The sequence below is a fragment of the Molossus molossus genome, unplaced genomic scaffold (assembly GCF_014108415.1).
Source record: "Molossus molossus isolate mMolMol1 unplaced genomic scaffold, mMolMol1.p scaffold_m16_p_24, whole genome shotgun sequence".
Lineage (NCBI taxonomy): Eukaryota > Metazoa > Chordata > Mammalia > Chiroptera > Molossidae > Molossus > Molossus molossus.
Window position 1 is genome coordinate 6,299,349 of NW_023425360.1, and position 20,361 is coordinate 6,319,709.

General features: G+C 47.1%; 1 protein-coding gene across 10 annotated transcripts in view; it reads right to left on the reverse strand.

The window, feature by feature from the left end:
* AKAP13 (A-kinase anchoring protein 13) overlaps positions 1-20,361 on the reverse strand; it is a 258,664-nt gene that overhangs the window by 21,989 nt on the left and 216,314 nt on the right. For 8 of the 10 annotated variants that reach the window (XM_036278132.1, XM_036278131.1, XM_036278135.1 and 5 more), the window contains 5 exons: positions 9,726-9,793; positions 7,154-7,220; positions 2,706-2,841; positions 755-867; positions 19-171 (listed from right to left, as the gene is read on the reverse strand). In XM_036278132.1, coding sequence (XP_036134025.1) covers positions 19-171; positions 755-867; positions 2,706-2,841; positions 7,154-7,220; positions 9,726-9,793 — 537 coding nt within the window. The remainder of the gene's footprint in view (positions 1-18; positions 172-754; positions 868-2,705; positions 2,842-7,153; positions 7,221-9,725; positions 9,794-20,361) is intronic. The other 2 variants (XM_036278128.1, XM_036278127.1) reach the window with 2 other exon arrangements.

Genomic DNA, 20,361 nt, shown 5'->3' on the forward strand with positions numbered 1-20,361 from the left:
TCAAGGGGAGCAGCTCACCGTAGATCACTTCCTGCCTCTTGACCACATCTTTCTTCTGCTGCTTCAGAAACTTGCTGTCGACTATGCGACTCCAGGACTCTGCCTCCAGCTGCTTGGATTCCATCTCAAAGTCTCCCAGGAGCTGCCCCTCATTCATGTCTGTGCCTACTCCTCAAAACAGCAAAAAAACAGCATCAGAACCTAGGTCCGGGACCTCCGAAAAGCCCAAGACGGACTTTCCATGGTGTGATCATTTCCTGAGACACAAACACTCTGCACTGGTCCTGGGGATACTCATAGAACCATATCCCGGGATGAGAAAGGAATCGTGTTCTGCTTGGGAGTCACACGCTCCATTCCGGCTCTGGCTAAGCGTGATGAGCATCACACAAATCAGACGCGATTAAGACACGATTTCTACGTGACGCAGGAACGGGAAGGGATCTGGTACCTCGGCTTGTTTAGGGGAGTAGGCTTACATCTGTGCCGAGAGAACCAAGCCTGAGAGTCTAGGGGGAGAGCAGCACTTGTACTAGAGAGTGAACACATTAAAAGCAATGACATCGTTCAATGGACAATTATCTAACAACTGGGTAAGTCTGATTACCAATTTATTAGAAAGCATTTCATGCTTTGCAGGCAATTTAGAGACTCGAGAGGCAGGCACCTATTTGTCCATCAACGCTTGTATTCTAGGTCACGAAATGGCACGGTCTCCATAGAAAATAAAGTACCGGCGGTCACTTCCTCTTACCCTCGTCAGTGAGTGATTCTGTCGACTCGTTGACCTTGACGATTTTATTGAGCGAGTCTGTTGAATGAGACAGGAATTTCCAGGTGTTGGATATGTTCTCATCGTTGCCAACTCTGGGGACAGAGAGAAAGAAGCACGTCAGATACATCATGATGAGCCCTGGTTTCCGTCTCCCATGGGGACCTGGACTACGCTCCAGTGACAGCCGGCCGAATGTAACACCCACGATCGCAGACAAACTGCTTATTTTGGGAGCCCAGCAACGAGAAGTAGTAATGAAGGTTAAAGGCATTTAACATCACTGCCGACTTGAACTTTTTGAGCCTTGGATATTCTTTTAAATGACAGGAAGGTGAACACTTTCCCCTCAAACTGCATACACCTTACAGAAGAAATTTCTCTTTGAAGCTCACCGTCTGACCACTATGTTTTTCTTCCTCTTTCCTAAATAACTACAGACTGAGTGAGCACTTATAATAAACTGTCTTCTTTTTTTTTTTTTTAAACTGTTATTAGCCTGGCCGGTGTGGCTCAGTGGCTGGGCATCGACCCGTGCACCAAGAGGTCACTGGTTCGATTCCTGGTCAGGGCACATGCCCAGGTTGTGGGCCTGATCCCCAGTGGGGGACATGCAGGAGGCAGCCAATTGATGTTCTCTCTCATTGATGTTTCTATCTCTCTCTCCCTCTCCCTTCCTCTATAATAAAGAAAATTTATTTTTAAAAAATATTATTAAATTTATTGGGACATTGGTTATTCTTTTGGTCTTTTGACCCCAACTCACCCTCTAGCACAGCAGGTACCCAGTAAATGTTTGTGATACGACACAAAAACAAGCCAGAGTCATTTAAGACTTTAAATTTTATTTAAAGACCAACTTTAAAAAGTCATAATGCAAACAAATTTTGATAACAACTTTGAAAAGGAGGCCTTTGGATAATGACAATATAAAGATAAAAAATAAAAATACCCGGAACTTTTTTTTTTTAAGGAGGAAGAAATATTAGCCAGCACAGAAGTTAGAAAATGCAGACACGAGGAGATTTACATCCTCGGGTAAGAATCCTCCTCCCGTCTCGGGTAAGAGAGAAGCCAGACATGTTTTGAGTCCGACATTTTATGGGAAGTCAGGCATCTTACCCAAACAGCCAGGAACATCACAATCAGCCCTGTGCTAATCATGTGGGAGCTGAAGTCTCAACAGTCAGGGGTCACAGAAACTTCTGTGGGGATCACCAAGAGCCAATGAGTGGGTGGGAACCGAAAAGCAGTAACTGGCCCATTATTCACTCCCGAGAAACCGACTTAAGTGTCAAGAGGCAAGGGTGGAAAACAAATTAAAACAGAAACAAAAAGACCAGGTTCATCCAACCAATAGAAAAATGTGACATCTAAAATCTAAGTGGCTGCAACTAAAAACTCAAAATGAAATCCTCTTTTTTCCTATTCCTACTTATTTTTTAAGAAAATGTTTTTATTAACTTTGAGAGAGAGGGAGAGCTAGAAATATCACTGACAGAGAAGCATCCATGGGCCGCCTCCTGCACGCCCCCCACTGGGGACGGAGCATGTGCCCTGACCGGGAATCGAACCAGCAACCTCTTGGTGCCTGGGACAACGCTCAACCACTGAGCCGCACCAGCCGGGCTTCCTACTTATTTTGATTTAGAAAATCATCCTTTCAGGCCTCAGGGGCTTGGGAAGCGGAGCAATCGCGGACAAAAGCGTAGGACCATCTGGCCCAACAATGGTGTTTAAAGGGGACCCTTGTCATAAAATGTGGCAGTTGACAGTGATCAGAATGTGATCCTCATTCTCATCTGAACCTCTGTTGTGCCCCACAACCCATCACCTTACACATTTTTAACAAAAGAAGAATCTTTTTGTCAAGTACGGTTATCAGCTCCCATCACCTAGATGTCAACCGCACCGTCTCTGAATCCCCACTCACCCGGCGATGTTCTGTATGGAGACACTTTTGGACAGCGACATGCTCTGCTGGGACCGCCTATTGGGAAACAGGGGGGCGGCAGTGGTCTCGTCGGCCAGGAGGACTGCAGACCGAGGGCGCTCCTTGGGCTGCGAGGCTGCGAGGAAGAGCACACACCGAGTGAGGCATCACCCACCCCCGCCTGCTCCAAACAGATCGCCCGGGGGGTCAAAGGCGGGGTGGGGGGCGGCTCTGGAGGATAATTTGGCAATATCTATTAAAACTGGAAATGCCTCTACACTTGGATGCAGTAATTCCATTTCAGGGTAGGTTTATTCCGTGAGATACATTTGTTTGTGTTTGAAATGACACACCCATTTCAAATTTATCTTCAGAGAGTGGGAGGGAGGGAGAGGGAGGGAGAGGGAGAAAGAGAGAGAGACAACGATGCGAAAGGGACACAATGACTGGTTGCCTCCCGCATGACCCCAACCAGGGCCGGGGACAGAAATGCAACCGAGGTGTGTGACCTTGACCGGAATTGAACCCAAGACTCTTTGGTCTCTGGACCAACACTCTAACTGCTGAGCAAAACCAGTCAGAGCTGAAGTGACCCTTGTTCCAAGTTATTCAATGCAACACTGTTGGTAACAGCAAAAGATCGGAAATGACACAAATGAGTGTTAAAAGGAGATCGACTAATAAATTACGGTAAGCCATGCAATGAAACAGTATGTAGTTTTTTTAAAAATGAGGACACCCTCCATGAATTGACACAGATTGCTAAGATAATATATGAAGGGGTGAAATAAATCAAGGTGTAGTTAAATAAAATGCACAACAGACTACCATGTTTTTTAAAAAGAAAAAGTAATAATCCAAATTGATATTTGCTCTATTTTTAATAAAGCAACTTGAAGAAGATACCTGTAGGGCGAGATGGAAATTAATCAACGAGAATGAAGAGTTGTGAGATAATATTATGTCTGTAAACATTTACACTAATTCACAATAAACTAAGGATGAAAGGACCCTTAGAGATAACTGAGCCGGTGTCTTCTGGGAGCACCTGCCAGGAACAGCCGAGGGGCTGTTAGATTCGCAGATTCCCAGCCCTCTACTCCTGTGGGGGTGGAACCAGGGAGGTCCACACACTGTACAAGCCCCCCAGATGATTCCTGTGCACACTGTTTGAGAACAAAGATTCTGACCACATCCGGGAATTTACAGATGGGGAGAATGCAAAGTGGTTTAATGTCACGTAGCTCCTTCACTCTCAAACTGAATTTCCCCGGAATACGAGCAAAGGGAGCTCCTGTTTTATGCTGAAGTGGTCACCCTGGCATCTGGGGAGAAAATGATGTGTCCTTGCTACGTGAGCTCCTGCCCCAGGCATGGGCTGTCTTATCGGTCCATCCCTAGGAGAGTCAGCAGCTGAAGGCAATAAAGACTGTAGCAGCAGTTACGACTTCACAGTATTTCAGGATGTTTTGAACTGAATAAGTATCCATGAAATCACTAATTTCCCATTCGAATTCCAGTTAGGAGGTGAAACAATAAACCATCAGCACACGCTACACGACGACACGGCCAGACGTGCTGCAGGAAGCCCCCAAGGATGGGATGGGGGCCCCAGCCCAACAAAGACGAAGGGCAACTAACAGCAACAAGAAACAAGCACCTCTCGAGTGAGCCCGCAGCCCAGCCCAGTGTACCACGAAGTCGGTGAGCAGAGCGGATCTGACGGAGGAGGAAACACTGGTTCTTGAGAACAGTAAGGATGTGGTAGGTCAGAAGGAAAGGGGATCCTGTGTGAGCACTGCATGAACGAGGCAGGAAGAAACCGAGCAGGAGGGTAAAAGGGGTAAGGAAAAGAGGAAGTAGGAAGCACAGAAGGCGTCAGAAGAGGCAGGAGAAGCAGGGTGATGTCATGCTCTGAAGGTTACAGAGAACCTTTATGTCCACAGGGGGTGAAGATAACAGCTTCCCCTGTGTGAAACCAGCCCATACTCCACTCAGGTAAGTCACTTCACACATCTGAGCCTCGGGCCCTTATCTGTGATGATGGCGTTAGCAGCAAAAGCTAATACTCAGGAGGCGACGTACTTTACAGGGATGATCTCACTGAACCTGAGCACTTGCTGACATTGTGCTTAGTAAATGCCCACGGTCACCCAGCTATTAAACAGAGGTGTGGAGACCCAAACCCATACAACTGGACTCCATCATCTGGACTCGGACCACTATACTGACTCGGTGCGTAAAGCAGAAAGGAAAAGACAGGGGAAGTCAGAGGTAATATACATAGAGAATCTGGCACCTGGCAGGGGTTTCTTAAAAGAAAAGAAAACAGGTTCGTAAAACAAGGGGTGATGTCACAGAAAAAGCAGCGACAGAAATCGGACTGGTAACCGGTGCTGGAACGGGGTGCTCGCTGCTGAAACAATAACTGGGACTCCACATATCCACAGGGAATTCACTCTCCTGTGGGACTGCAGATGGCGCAGCCCTTCTGGAACTACGTGGAAGTACTTAGAGAAATTCGGTTCGGGCAAACCGAGGAGACACCGTGGGTTTGGTTCCAACCACGGCCATGAAGTGTGCATCGCGATGAAGCGGGTCATCGTCTTTTTGTTGGAGGGTCTTGCCTTCGATTTTTAAAACTGCAGCATCCGTGAGGTGCACCAGAGCCAAGTGCAACAGAACGAACAGGCCTGCGCAGAGCAGGAGTTCTCAAGCCTGAGTGTGCACCAGAACCTCCGGGAGGGGCTATGAAACACAGGTCACGCCCGGCCAGTGTGGCTGAGCAGACTGGGCATCGCCCCATGGGCTGAGAGGTCTCGGTTCGATTCCCGGGCAGGGCACGCGCCTGGGTTGCGGGCTCGATCTTCCATACGGTGTGCAGGAAGCAGCCAACTGATGTAATCTCTCACATCGATGTTTCTCTCTCCCTTCCTCTCTCTCTAAAAATTCAATAAAAATATATTAAAAATAAAAACAATCAAACAAAACAAAAAACCAGATCACGGGACTCAACCTCTGTAGTTTCTGACTCAGTAGGTCCGGGTAGGGCCAGGAACTGCACTTGAAAAACCCTGCCTTAGGGCAAGTTGCACACAGGTTCCCACAGAACCAATTAAATGATCTTCACGACTGCACTATTTACAGCAGGAGATGGAAATAAGTTAGATACCCATCTTTGGAGGAAGTGGTAATTAAAACAGGGTGTATGTTTATGAAAGAACACCATGCGGCCGTCTGAAACAACGGCATACGTATTTTAACACGCATCAACCCCAAAACTACACTGAGCAGGGGAAAGAGGCAGAATGGGAATTTTCAGAGAAATCCGTATGTCTAAAGACATGATGGATTAGAAAGGTATACGTTAGATATAGTACAGAAGGTGCCCGGCCCGTGTGGCTCAGCAGTTAGAGTGTCGCCCTGAGGTCCAGAGAGACCCGGGTTCGGTTCCCGCTAAGGGCATGTACCTCGGTTGCAGTTTGTCCCCGGCCCTGGTTGGTCGTGCGGGTGGCAGCCACTCGATGTGTCCCTTTCACATCGATGTTTCTCTCTCTCTCTCTCTCTTCCTCACACTCTATCTGAACAAATGAAATAATGTCCTCGGGTGAGGATAAACAAACAAACAAACATGGGCAATATAATAGTATATGTCAACTGTAATTGAAAAGTAAAAATTTTTTAATTAAAAAAGGGAACTATATTAAGTGAAATCACAGTGAGCCTCGCAGACTGGTGAAGATAGTCTGTGCATGGGAGAGTATGATTTCCGCTATTATGTGGGCCACTTGAAGTCTTTGAAAAAGGAAAAAATAATCATTGCTTATAAGTAAGTGGAATAAGCAAGACTGCATGTGACCCATGTGACTGCGAGGCACTGAAAACAGGTCTAACTGTCAACTCGCGAGAGAGGAACTTCAGGATGCGCCGGGGTCGCGTGCGTAAACATGCAGGACCGCAGAGCTGCTTTGTTTTTAAATCGTCACCCAAGGATATGTATGTTTGTTTTATTTTTTTAAAGTTCTTAGTGGTTTTTTTTTAAATATTTTTTCTTTATTGATTTTTAGAGAGAGAGGAAAGGAGAGAGAGAGAGACACATGGATGAGAGAGACCATCGCCTGGCCGCCCCCTGCATGACCCCCACTAGGGATCGGGCCCACCACCTGGGCATGTGCCCTGACCGGGGATCAAGCCTGCAACCTTCGGGTGTGCAGGATGACCCTCCAGCCAAGCCCCCTGGCCTGGGCACAGTGCTGCGGTGTACACTGATACACACACGACCCAGAAACGTTGACGGCAGAATGTTAGCTGTTGGGTCAATAAATCCGCAGCCTGACCACCAAGTAGGTACTCCAACCTTGCTTAGCAACAAATGAGCAGGACATAAGTACGTTTACGTCTTGAACCAGAGTCAAAGAGAATCATGAGAGGCGGGCTGAGCTACTCACGCTTGTTTCTCATGATGACCGTGGGCAACGATGACGTGTCGTGTGCCTGGAGGCTGGCTTTGGGCTGCTGAGGGAGAGAGAACACACATGAAGACCGCACCTCCGATTTATCGGGTCAAGTTTCAAGAAGCCTAGAGCAGGACACCAGCTGCTCCTGCCTCCCTGCTCTGTCCCTTGCCAGTGGTCCTCAGCAGTCCAGGTCTCAGCCGGGCACCCCCCACCGGCTATCCTTTGAACCTGTCACACTCGGATCCCACAAGTGCCACTCTTTGGAATGACTTTGCCTTCACAGGCATGACATTCTTCTATCTCATGGCCGCCCGAGTATTACTTCCAGGAGAGCCAACCATGTTCTTTCTTCCCAACCAAGGCAGTGACTGGCACCCCTTTGCATGGTGTTTCCTCATTTACGGTCGCCGCCTGCGTGTCCCCCATCCCCACAAGCATGCTGGTCCCTGAACACTTTGTGCATTTGCATTTCTGCTTCTCCAGGGACTAGCATGTATGAAGTGCTAAACAGCTCTGAGCTCAAGCTTACTTTCAGTTAAGACTTTTGTTGTAGCATGTAACAGACACTTTGTGTCAGAAGTTCCAGACTGAAGCCATGAGTATGAAGTGCTAAATAGCTCTGAGCTCAAGCGTTACTTTCAGTTAAGACTTTTGTTGCAGCATGTAACAGACACTTTGTGTCAGAAGTTCCAGACAAGCCATGAGTCTCATCGCTCAGTAGTGAAAACACATCACTTCCAATTCACAGTGGAACTCCCTCTTTTAAGTTATACTCTCTCATATGGGAGGTACTATATCTCGTTATCTTTCTAGAGACACTCCTACTTTCAAAAATAGTGATAAGTCTTTTCAGAGATCACAAACTCAAACCCTGTGGGGTCAGGCAGATAGCGAATGACACAGACAAGCTATGGGGGGAGGAGGGGTGGTAATCTGCCTACGGGGGGCCGCAGCCACCAGGCTCTAGTGGGTGACCACTCGCCATCCGTCTGACGTGCGAGGACAGGTAAGCCAGGTACCACGCTGGGTGCTCAGGATCTATCGACGTAGCAAATATTCCTGACTTCCAACTGCCTGGCAGGTTTGTGCTTACATTCTGGTGGGGAGGGACAGCCCATTAAAAAAAAATAGACGCGAGCCCTGGCCGGTTTGGCTCAGCGGTTAGAGCGTCGGCCTGAGGTCCAGAGAAAAAAATAGATGCGATAAATAAATACAGACTCTGAGAAGGTGATGAGTACCGCAGAAAAAAGGAGCGAGGTGAGCCCTGGCCGGTTTGGCTCAGCGGTTAGAGCGTCGGCCTGTGGTACAGAGAGACCCGGGTTCGGTTCCCGCTAAGGGCATGTACCTCGGTTGCAGTTTGTCCCTGGCCCTGGTTGGTTGTGCGGGTGGCAGCCACTCGATGTGTCCCTTTCACGTCAATGTTTCTCTCTCTCTCTCTCTCCCTCCCGCTCTATCTGAACAAAAAATGTCCTCGGGTGAGGATTAAAAAAAAAAAAGGAGCGAGGTGAGGACTGGGAATGCTGGGTAAGGGGGATACCAGGGTTGTGAGATCGTCCGCTTTTTAAGGAGAAATTTCTAATTATTCAAATTATTATAAAATATGATTTTTAAACAACTGCATTAACTCAGATAAAAATAAACTTTATGAGCCAAAGAAAATGGATGCCTGTGAGCTAAAAAAGATCCAAAGTACAGAAATCCGCCCCCTTCACCCCGGTCCGCGCCTTCTGGAGTGTGGTCCGAGGAGCCCAGTATCGGCATCACCTAGGGACTCGCTAAAATGCAGATTCCTGGGCCGCGACCCCGAGTCTGACTCTCCTAGGAAGCTGATTTGCAACAAGCCCCCGAGGTGATTCTGATGGACATTGTAGCTGGGGCCCTGTGCTAGATACCATGTCTGGTTATCGCTGAATCAGACAGCACACCCAGCTTTTGTGTAGCTGGAGCTGGAGAGTACTCTTCAGACAAGAACAAAAAACTGGAGGGGGGTGACTCAAAGGTATGTCCCCCAAATCCATACTTGTCTCTTCAGGGCGACCTGAGAAGCAGTGATCATTATTACACACTGCTACACAGCGCGCATGCCCGGAGCAGGTACCGCCAGGGGCCGGCGCTCCCCAACCTTGTGTCATCTGATCAGAGCCATCTCTGTGTACCCCGTGAGGAAGGGCTGCCACACAAGCATCTCGCGCTAACACCGCCCAGTGCACCCGCAGGTCAGAGCCCCTGACTGGCCCCTGCGGCCCCCACGGTCCCGAGTGATGACCCCGGCCTGTGGAACAGCACAGTCCGCAGACACGGCTAAGACCTCAACAGTACAGAGAGAACCTCAGAGACACGTAGATCTAACGTGGAGAAGTTCTGAAAATGTTTTCTTCTCCCAAGGCCACAAATGCCCAAGTGTGTTCATTAGAAAGAGAATCAATTACTTAAGAGGAAAAAAAAAAAGAAATGACTTTTTTTGGTCTCAAAGTTGGTACCTAATGATTAAAAGAAACAAAACCCACAATCTCAACACTCCTCGCTCTCCAGGTTTTATGGGTTTAAGGCAGAAATGTCTTACCTTCATTTTGACCTTTGCACAGGAGGCCAGACTTTCTCTACAGCCTTTGTGGACAAAAGCAGTACAATCTGAAAAGAAAGCAGGGAAAATAAAAATCAACAGAGCCCAAGGTGACATCAACGAGGCAAACAGAGCCCAGGTCCTGCCTTGGGGCCCCCGCGGGCCGCGGGTTTCGAAGCGAAGCGGCTCCCGAGTTGGAATGAGACCGGGACAGAAGCACAGATTGCGGCCCTTCTGGGAAGCAGGCGTCTGATGTCACTCGGAGGAGGAGGGAACAAGAGCAGATGTGCTATCTGATGACGAAGCTAGAAGTCTGGGACTTCTCGGGCAGGGAGCTGGACGGCTGCTAAAACTAAAACGAAAACTAAAAGTGTCTGCCATCAATATGTAAAAGCCTGAGTCACAAGCCAAGACACAGATAAAGCTTCCTGACGGGTTGTGAAGTGTGGGAGACCGTGTCAAAGGCAGAGTGTGAATCTGAAAAATCTGTTCACATCCTTTCACCTGGGACCCGCCCCGAGTCAAGAGCTGCAGAAGAAAGGTCATGAGAAACACCCGAGGCACCTCTGGGAGCCCTGACTAAGGGACATGTGGGAGACTTCCTGAGAGATGAAGCAGAGACCACAATTTGCCAAGGACACGATTTTATCTGAACTCCCGTCATGCTCTTCTTGCCTAACAGGGCCAGAGGTGAGGCAGTCTGTGGGGACAGCCGATGACAGCTGCCTCTCCAGGGAACAGCTCCCTGAGAAGATCAACCACACACATTAAGCAACGCTTCACCCGGATTCAGACAGTACCCAGTTCCTGCCGAGGTCACCTCCCCAGCTACGGGCCGAGATGCTCTCTTGGCTCATACACAGGATGGGCGGGGCGAGTGGAGGGATGATGGGGAGCGGAGGGCGCTAGGATGGAGACTGAAGAATCCTAGACCCCAAGGGCCTGCACCATTCCTTCCGCAACAGTTGCTGCTCAAATGCCTACTTGGTCCGCAGAGCCCTGATGTGACCACTCACACTATGATGGTTAGGGCGCATTTCTCTCCGCTATGGGGGTTCCTGCAGAACAGGGACCCCTCGTCCACCTGCGCATCTTCAGGGACTCGCTAGTCGGTGCTGGTTCAGGGCACTGATCCAAACGTCTATCTCAGACTGATGTCTGTGCTACCCAATAGCCAACTGTTATGATACAACCTTAGTTACAGTCTGTGAAATATTAACAATTAAACATTTTTTTTCTTTATTGATTTTACAGAGAGGAAGGAAGAGGGAGAGAGAGATATAAACACCGATGAGAGAGAACATCGATGGGCTGCCTCCTGCATGCCCCCCACTGGGGATCGGGCCCACAACCTGGGCATGTGCCCTGACCGGGAATCGAACCGGCGACCTCTTGGTGCAGGGGTCAACGCTCAACCACTGAGCCACACCGGCTGGGTCTTAACAACTTTTAAAAGAAGTACAAGAACAGTTATCAAACTCAGTTTGATTTAGGTCCTGGCTCTGCTCGTTCATTCGTATGACCCCATGCTAGCCCCCTCTCTACAGCCTTCAGTTTCCCTCTGCCTGTGGTTCTATAAGACTCTGCTACATCCCTGGAAGAAAGGGATACTTTCTCAAAGCAAATACCACTCGACTGTTCCCTAAGGTTCATGCAGCAGTTTTCAACTTCTGAATGATCACTAGGGCAGGCCCACGCTGAGGACGGTTCGGGGAGACACGTGAATCGGAGCAGCTCCAGCGGGGGGGCCTTGGCTGAAGCTGGCAGGAGCGAGTCTGTTATCAGCAGGATGGTCCAGACTTGCAAGGAGTCTGGAAGACCTGAGGCGGGGCAGGGTGGGGTGAGGTTTTATTCCAGGTCTTTTACTCCCAGGCACATCAGTACCTCCCATCTCGCTAAATTCCTCTAGTTCCAGCCCAGGTGAAATGCAGTCTGGTCATTTTTCTAATGCTAATCCGCCAAAAGAGACACCCAGGTTCCTTTACCTACAGGGGCAGGAGGAGAGACCCTCCCGGGGAAAGGGGCACTCAGGAAATCAACAAGAGGAAGAAGGGTTTCGTCTCAGTCAAACCTCCATGCTTGCTTCCTCTGCTCTCTCCTCCAGAAATAGACGGTAGGGAGCTACATGGATTTCCTTCTCAACACTTCCTTATTCTTTAAAGAATACCCGTCACATTTGTGATACATTCAAACAACCTTCTGTAAGGTTGTCCTTTTTGCCAGCCACAAAAGTACATTTTTCTCTTGCGTTTTAATGAACATCGATGATATTTTCGGCATCTGTGGGCCCCACAGGCAGTGGTGGGTTTGCTGGAGAACTTGCCACTGATTCTGGTCTACACGACTGACCAACGAGCACACTGTGAGCATAACTGGTAGTCGAGCTGCGTCTGCTTCCTCCCCCCCAGCGAGTGCCACCATCCTACAGAGAATTCAGGGACAGCAGTTTCTGAGGGAGTTGGTGCCATTACTTTTAAACAGACTTCAACAATACTCCAGTTCCCAGGCTAGTGTCTGAGCTTTGAAAGACAACTCCAAACGATGACTCATGAAGACAGAACTCATGTTTCAAATGTGCTTCTAGTAAACAACTTTTCACACGAATTCACTTTTGGGAGACATGGCCCTAAACCCACAATCCAGATGAAGTTTTAATAGGCTCTGTAACATGGTCACAGATCTTGGTGATAAATACTTTGCATGGACATCTGCTTAACATACTCAAGTGCCCACTTGAAAACCACTCAACTTGTTTCCAAGCTGCCCGGGGCTCGGTTCACAGGGACAGTTTTAGTGGTGTGCGTGGGTGATTTAGAGACTTTGGCCCCAGTGACATCAGCCAAAGTCATGAGGCTAAAACCTTAGTCTCTTGTTTTGGAAAATAGACATTTACCAAGAACATAAGAATCAGAGACAGATCTAATACATTTTCAAGTGTTCTGCCACTGACTGTCCCATGTGGTTAGGGAAGGTAAAGAATTATTTGGCCTCTTATTTTTTAAAAAAAAACAACTCCCTAATACCAGTAAGCAATACAGCTTCATTTTTCTAAGTTCTGCAAAGAGGTCTCGGCACAGAGGATGATGGGAACAGAGCCGACCCCTAATTAGACTCTCAACCTAAACAGCAAACCCAGACTTCAACCTCTTCTGTTGCTACCAGGTGGCATCAAACAAAAGAAAAGAAAGAAAAACCGAAAGGACTCGAACTATCATCTATCTGTTGCTGCTTTTTTTTTCTCTCACTCTAACCTCTGCCATCAACCAACTTAAATCTTTGGTGAACTGCTGTAGACTGTACACTCTTTCTCTTACCGCAGAGAAAGAAAACAGCCCATTAGTGAGAGTATCTTAAGAAAAGCATGGTTAAGGAGTGGCCAGGCCAAACTGCACTGAAGTTACAGAATGCCATGATATTCAAGGGCTGTCCACTGAAGGAAGGATTCGCCTTCTTGAGTTCTATACACTCCCGAGCTCTGAAGGAAGGGAATTCCTGATGCTCAGTCACTGACCATTAGGACATAAGCTAAAAAGTTCTGATTGTTCTGCTCCCTAGCCACAGATCTGAGGAGCAAAATCGATCTGGTGGAAACTGATCCTTCTTAAGGTTACAGGTTAAGGAGTTACTTAGGACCAGAAAGAAACTTCTTCCTATCATTTCAAACCTCACCAAGCAAACGAAATACAAACAACGAAAACCACTTCGATATGAGCCATCTAGAAATAGATGCTCCAAAATTCTTTCTGCAACCTCTTGTTAAACATCTTTGGGGAAGCCCGGCTGGTGTGGCTCAGTGGTTGAGCATCGACCCATGTACCAAGAGGTCACCGGTTCGATTCCCAGTCAGGGCACATGCCCAGGTTGTGGGCCCGATCCCCAGTGGGGGGCATGCAGGAGGCGGCCAATCGATGTTCTCTCTCATTGATCTTTCTATCTCTCTCTCCCCCTCTCTCAAATCAATAAAGAAAAAAAAAATTAAAAAAAACACACACATCTTTGGGGAGTGTGTTGCCTGGTCTGAAGAACAGATCTGAGATACAAGGCATGTAAGAAGTACTCAGTAGCTGGCGTAATAACCACAGTGCTGACGTCAGGACAACAGGAAAACCGCACAGAAAAGAGCCAAATCCCATCGTAGCTGAAGTGCTCATACAGCACTAGTTTTCTTAAGAACACTGGTCACCAAAAACCAAACGAAAGGCTGGAGTGAGAGGGAGACTTGAAATTAGGTAGATACTCTTTTTTTCTGGCTTATTGTGGCTAAGGATCATCACCAAGTTCAGATGGCTAGGACTTCAACCTGCATTCTTATATTGGTATGTACAAGAGAAAGTAAGTAAAATTCAGTTCATCAGGAAAAAAAAAAATGAAAGTGCTCTCTCTCTGCTCAAGAATTTACTTTAGCCCTGGCCGGTTTGGCTCAGTGGTTAGAGCATCGGCCTGCGGTCCAGAGAGACCCGGGTTCGGTTCCCGCTAAGGACATGTACCTCGGTTGCAGTTTGTCCCCGGCTCTGGTTGGTTGTGCGGGTGGCAGCCACTCGATGTGTCCCTTCACATCGATGTTTCTCTCTCTATCTCTCTCTCTCTTCCTCTCTCTCCCTCCCGCTCTATCTGAACAAAAAATGGAAAAATGTCCTCGGGGGAGGATTAAAAAAAAAAAAAGAATTTCCTTTAGCCCTGGCCAGTTTGGCTCAGCGGTTGAGCGTCGGCCTCAGGACCAGAGTCCCAGGTTCGGTTCCCGCTAGGGGCACGTACCACACGCACACAAAAAATTTACTTTAGCCCTGGCCTGTCTGGCTCTGCGGTTGCAGCACTGGCCCGCAGACCAGAGTCACAGGTTCGATTCTGGTCAAGGGCATGTACTTCGGTTGCGGTTCATCTCCAGTCCTGGATGTGGTCATGTGGGAGGCGACCGACTGATGTGTCCCTCTCATATAGTTGTTTCTTTCCCTCCCCCGCCCCCCACTCTGTCTAAGATAAATGGAAGAATATCTTGGGTGAGGATTTAAAAGAAAATACTGGACTTTATGAGGCTCTTCTTTCAAATCTTCCTTTTCCCTAAACAAACTTCTCTTCTTTAATCAATTGTATATATTTTACCATTTCATATAAGAAATATACTCAAAATGTCAGATAATGTCTATCTGGACAGCTGTCTTTCCAGATGCAACCGAAAGCAAAACCCAACCATTTACACACACATTCTAAACTCTTAGGTTTCCTACTTAGATTGCAGCTGGTCTGCTGGCTTATTTTTTTAATCAAGAGCAACAGCCTACCACAAAACTGCTCAGAAGCTGCTAACACAACAGAAAATGAATCAACAATAATCTCAGTATCACTTTACATGGGTTCAAAGCAAACAAAACAGACCCACGGGCCAGATCCCAAACGCCAGACCCAACAGATTTCCGTGCAGGACCGGGCCAAGCACACCCCCGAGCACAGCACTCGCGTGGCAGCTGGAGGAACAGCTGCCTGCTCCCGGGGAACTTTACGTAACTGAAGAAGGAAGAAGCGGGGAGACTCCTCTCCTGGCCCCATCCAAGGGGCCTGGATCCTCAATCGGGAGTTGAGTTTTGGCTACTAAGAAACAAAACCTGATGAGGGGCTCCAGTCCTTGCTTTCGCTGACCCCCCCCGCCCCGAAGTAGGCTGCAAAGGACCAAGAAGGTGCAAAGGCTCTGCTCCTTGCTATTCCTGGTGTCTGTGGTCCACTTAAGGGACTCGGCTTTTGATTTCCGTGGAGTTAGGAGATATGGATCTGTGTTAAAACATTCTATCCTATTGAATCTCTTAGTATTTGCATGCAGGAGGGTATCCAAAAATTACTAAAGACATCTGGGAGAAGGTGCAAGTCAATACTGGCCGTCACAGCAGCGTCACGATGCACCATGTCACTGGTCTTTCTAAACCACGAGTCCACGCTGACCGAGCAGCAGCTGCAGGGAGGTCTGAGGCTCAGGGGCCAGAAAACAGACTGATGTTACCGAAGGGGAAGCTAAGGGCGCAAGGGAGGCAAATGAATTAACGGGAGGGGACGCTCCATCTCTGGACACTCCTGGGAAGATCTTGAACAAAAGAGGGGATGGAGGGAAGGGGAAAAAAAAGGCTGAGTCCCCAAATTAGTCATATTTTCCACTTCCGGCCAAGATAGCAGATGGTGCTCTGTGCACACAAATACTCACTGCAGGCTCTGCTCTGCAGGGAGCTGGAGGGAATCAGCCAATTATTTCATTACTTTTGCTTCTTTGGGAACATGACTACACACTGTTTCTTTCTTCTCAAGCCTTGCTTGTCCCCTCATCTTTCTGTGAGTGGCAGGCTGTGCACACGGTCACATACAAACTTGAATGTCACCACGGAGCGTGAGCCTACTTCAACACTACCTCTGAGCTGCGCACCAGGCTACAGCTGAGCAAGGAGTGTCCAAGTTTGAGGTGGGGGAGGGAGGACTGTAAATTTAAAGTGTATTTTGAACACTGGGTAACTATCAGGCCCTAACAAACTGTTTCTTTTTGCTGTCTGATGCTTTCGGTTTAAACTTCAGAACACTGACTCTTTCTCCTTGTTTTTGCTGAGCAGTAGAACTAAGATAACTTGGGACATTTGAGGTAAATCAAGCTGTTACTGTAAAGGAGAGAACCCTGGCACAGAACATCATGAGAGTCTCTGCCCCAGACTGACTCCGCAAACAGAAAACACTCTAGTCATCAGGAAATAATTTGCTTGCAGAAGAAACAGACTCCTTGCTGACTTAATGTTAAAATGTACAAGCCATACCCCAAAGGCCCCAACCTCCTATTAGCCAATCTGCTATTTCACTGGTTTTCTTTTTAAGTCTTAAATGAAATGGTGTTTTATAGTGTGCCATCAAGGAGGTAAAATACTTAGTTAGAGCTGAGTAACAATTCTCACATTTTTTTTTTTTTTATCCTCACCCGAGGACATTTTTCCATTTTTTGTACAGACAGAGTGGGAGGGAGAGAGAAGAAGAGAGAGAGAGGGAAACATCAATGTGAAAGGGACACATCAAGTGGCTGCCACCCGCACGACCGTCAGGGCCAGGGGACAAACTGCAACCGAGGTACGTGCCCTTAGCGGGAACCGAACCCGGGTCTCTCCGGACCGCAGGCGGGCGCTCTAACCGCTGAGCCAAATGGGCCAGGGCACAATTTTCACATTTGCTTGTAAAATCAGTAAATGAGAACAAGGAAGCTGTTTGGATGGATCCAAAAATGAGAAGTCAGAGGTACATCTGATACTTACAATTCACTATCTATCTCGGCCTCCGATTTATTTCAGTATTTAGTTTGGCGTACATCATATAGACAACATCTGCATTCACAGAGATAAGGAGGTACATATATTATCAGTATATTTTTTTAAATGGCTTGCTGCCCTGGCCAGCCAGTGTGGCTCAGCGGTTAGAGCGTTGGCCTGAGGACCAATGAGTCATGGGTTCAATTCTGGTCAAGGGCACGCACCTTGGTTGTGGTTCATCCCTGGCCCTGGTCGGGGTTGTGTGAGAAGCAACCAGTCGCTGTGTCTCTCTCACATCGATGTTTCTCTCCCCCCCCCCACTTCCCTCCCACTCTATCTGAAGATAAACAGAAAAATATCCTCAGGTGAGAATTAAAAAAAAAAAAGCTTGTCTTGCAATCACATTATATTCTTCAATTAGAGATGGAAAGGAAAATATAAACAGGTAGGCTGATAGCTAGTTAATACACTGATGTTAAAATTCAGTTATACTCTTGAACATGTGTATTTTTTATGCAGGTTTAAAACCAGGTTAAAATACACATAAACTCAAAAATCTGTGGAACTTCCAAAACACCAGCTCCACAAAAAACATTCTGAAAACCACTGCCCCGGCCACTATTAAACTATCTAATCACCACGCAGACGTGTGGCTGAGAACTTAGTTCTGTGAGTCTCAAACCTACATTAAGATTTTCCTGATCGGTACCAGACCCCAGCTAATGATTCTCGACAGGATGCTCTAGTATCCGTGGGCCACGGAAGTTTCCAAGAGGGACCTACGGTGCCACCCTTCAGGGGAAGTGCAGCGCCCACTACACTAATAGCAAGAACAACCCCACGGTCCGCGGGGTCCTAGCTGTGCTTCGTCATGGGAGAGTATGAAGTGAGGGGGAACTCATGTTTCACAGGAACAAAAATGGGTGTGGGAGGCCTGTGGTTAAAAGAAGTGCATTCTCACCCGGTGGGTGTGGCTCAGTGGTTGGGCGTCGGCCCACGCTCCAAGAGGCCACCAGTTCGATTCCCGGTCAGGGCACATGCCCAGGTTGTGGGCCCGATCCCCAGTGGGGGGCGTGCAGGAGGCAGCCAATTGATGTTCTCTCTCATTGGTGTTTCTACCTCTCTCCCTCTCCCTTCCTCTCTCTCAAATCAATAAAGAAAAAAAAATGTGTTTCTTTTTTAAAGAAGTACATTCTTCTACATTACGGTGCATTATTTTTGCTTCCTAACAAATAAATCATATGTCAGTTGCAGGATTAATTCTGAATCGTTGTAGTCCAATGCAGACTAACGCCTAACAGAGCCAAAGAAGGTAGAATTTGTTTTAACCTAGAAGCAATGCATACACTATCTAATTACCACAAGAACCAATGGCCATCTAGGATGAAACACACTAACATAAATTAGACAACTTTTTCCAACCTAAATTTAAATTGAAAAGTTGTCTGGAGTGAGTCATGGAAAATGTCATCCATTCATTATCTCCATAAACCAATGGTTCTTAAACCTACTGTTCTCTACAGCATAGAGAAAAAGAGAAATATTCTTTAGGTCTTCAAAAAAGATTTTCCAGCTCTTTTGTCCCTGAACCTTCTGCTCATAGATCATAAGTCAAGCCTGAGAGTTGGTAGAATCAGCGACACTACTTGTTATTCAGGCTGGTGCTATGTCACAGTGATACAGTAACTTTCCTGAAGTCTTCTGTCAACCTCATGTTGGCCAGCAATAATGTTGCTCTTTGTCTAGTAAGTTCCATCAACATCATTTTGCTCTTTCATCAAAACCAGCTCACAAACAACCAGAAAGACCTTTGAAACTATCGGTGATCCAGGTTTACATTTTGTTTTTCTCATACAAACAACACATAAGCATAGTCCAGTCCTGGCCAGTGTGGCTCAGTGGACAGTCTTAATTCAAACACCACCAATGTATAGAGTAAAAACTTAGTCCCCTTCAATCTCTCCTCTCCTAATCTCTTTCTTCATATTGTTAATAGTTCGGTGTGCATCCTTTTAGACAGTCTTGCATATTTATTTATAACTAATAAACAATTATGGTGTGTTTTCTACAGAATAGGATCACACATAGTTCTACTGATGGCCTTTTCGACTCATCACAACGTCTAGACCTGTATCTAGAGATCAATCCCAGTGGCTGGCAAACTCAGCCCACAGGGATCCTCAGCACAGTTTTATGGACGCAGAGACACATTCTCGTCTCACGTCTTGTCTGTGGCTGCTTTCACAGCAAAGACGCGACAGCCTCCAAGCCCAACATACTTTCTATCAGTTCCTTTACACAAAGTTTGCCGACCCCTGATCTATCTTATTAGTACCAGCCCAATATTCCATCTAATGAATACATTGTGTTTTACTGATGGGTACTTAGTGCCTTTGCCTTTTCCCACACTGTGAATAATGCTGCACGGAGTAGGCACCAAGGACTATACTTTGAAAACTCTTTTTATAAACGGTGGGTAAGCAACTTGAGAAAGATGCCTCTAATTATTCCAACAACGAAAGAGAAGGGATGTTCACGTGACGTGGCAGAGGAGCTAAATACCACTGCGGTGGCAATCATGTCACCGTGTTTCAATGTATCACATTAGCATGCTGCATGCCTTAACTTGATCCAATGTCACGTGTCACTGCACTCAACTGAAAAAGGAAAAAGGTGCTTGGCACATACTGCTACTCAAGTATGTGTTGATGAACCACCTTCGAATGAATCACAATACCACACACAGTACTTTGCAGAGTTTAGGAAACTGATCTTTACGGAAAAACTTCACGCAAGTAACTCAAGGGCATGATTATTGATAATTAAATGTAAAAACCGAAATCCTGCCCCAAGTCCTCAAGATACCCTAGAATGTGTCCCCAGCTCTCCCCTTACTAACGCAGGCGACACAGAGAAAGCCATTTTCTCCTTTATAAATACACACAAATCAGAATGAGCCATTGAGGACACCGAAATATTTGAAAAGTTCCCGTGAAGATCCTTCAAGGACTTCTTTTCATTCTTGAAGTTTTATTCAGTTATTTTTAAAAATCTAAACCTTAGCTGTATGTCCTGTTCTTTCATTACGGACTCTACTCATTTTAACCGATTAGTAATTCTCAACACCTTCTCTTGCTTGTGCATCTGCTAACTCTTTCTCATTTACTTCCGTACGCGATATCTATGCATTTTGTACTGTAAGTTCAGCTTCAGCTTTGTGGGATGGTTTTCCTCCCAAGGGAACCTCCAAATACCCTGTTTTGTCCTGGTGACCCTACGGTGCAGTTCTGTATTTGTTTCAGCTGGGTCCCTCAGGGCTTCGTCATTCCTACACTGGGATGTCATTAAACCTCTGGCGAAAGATCTTAGCTTGG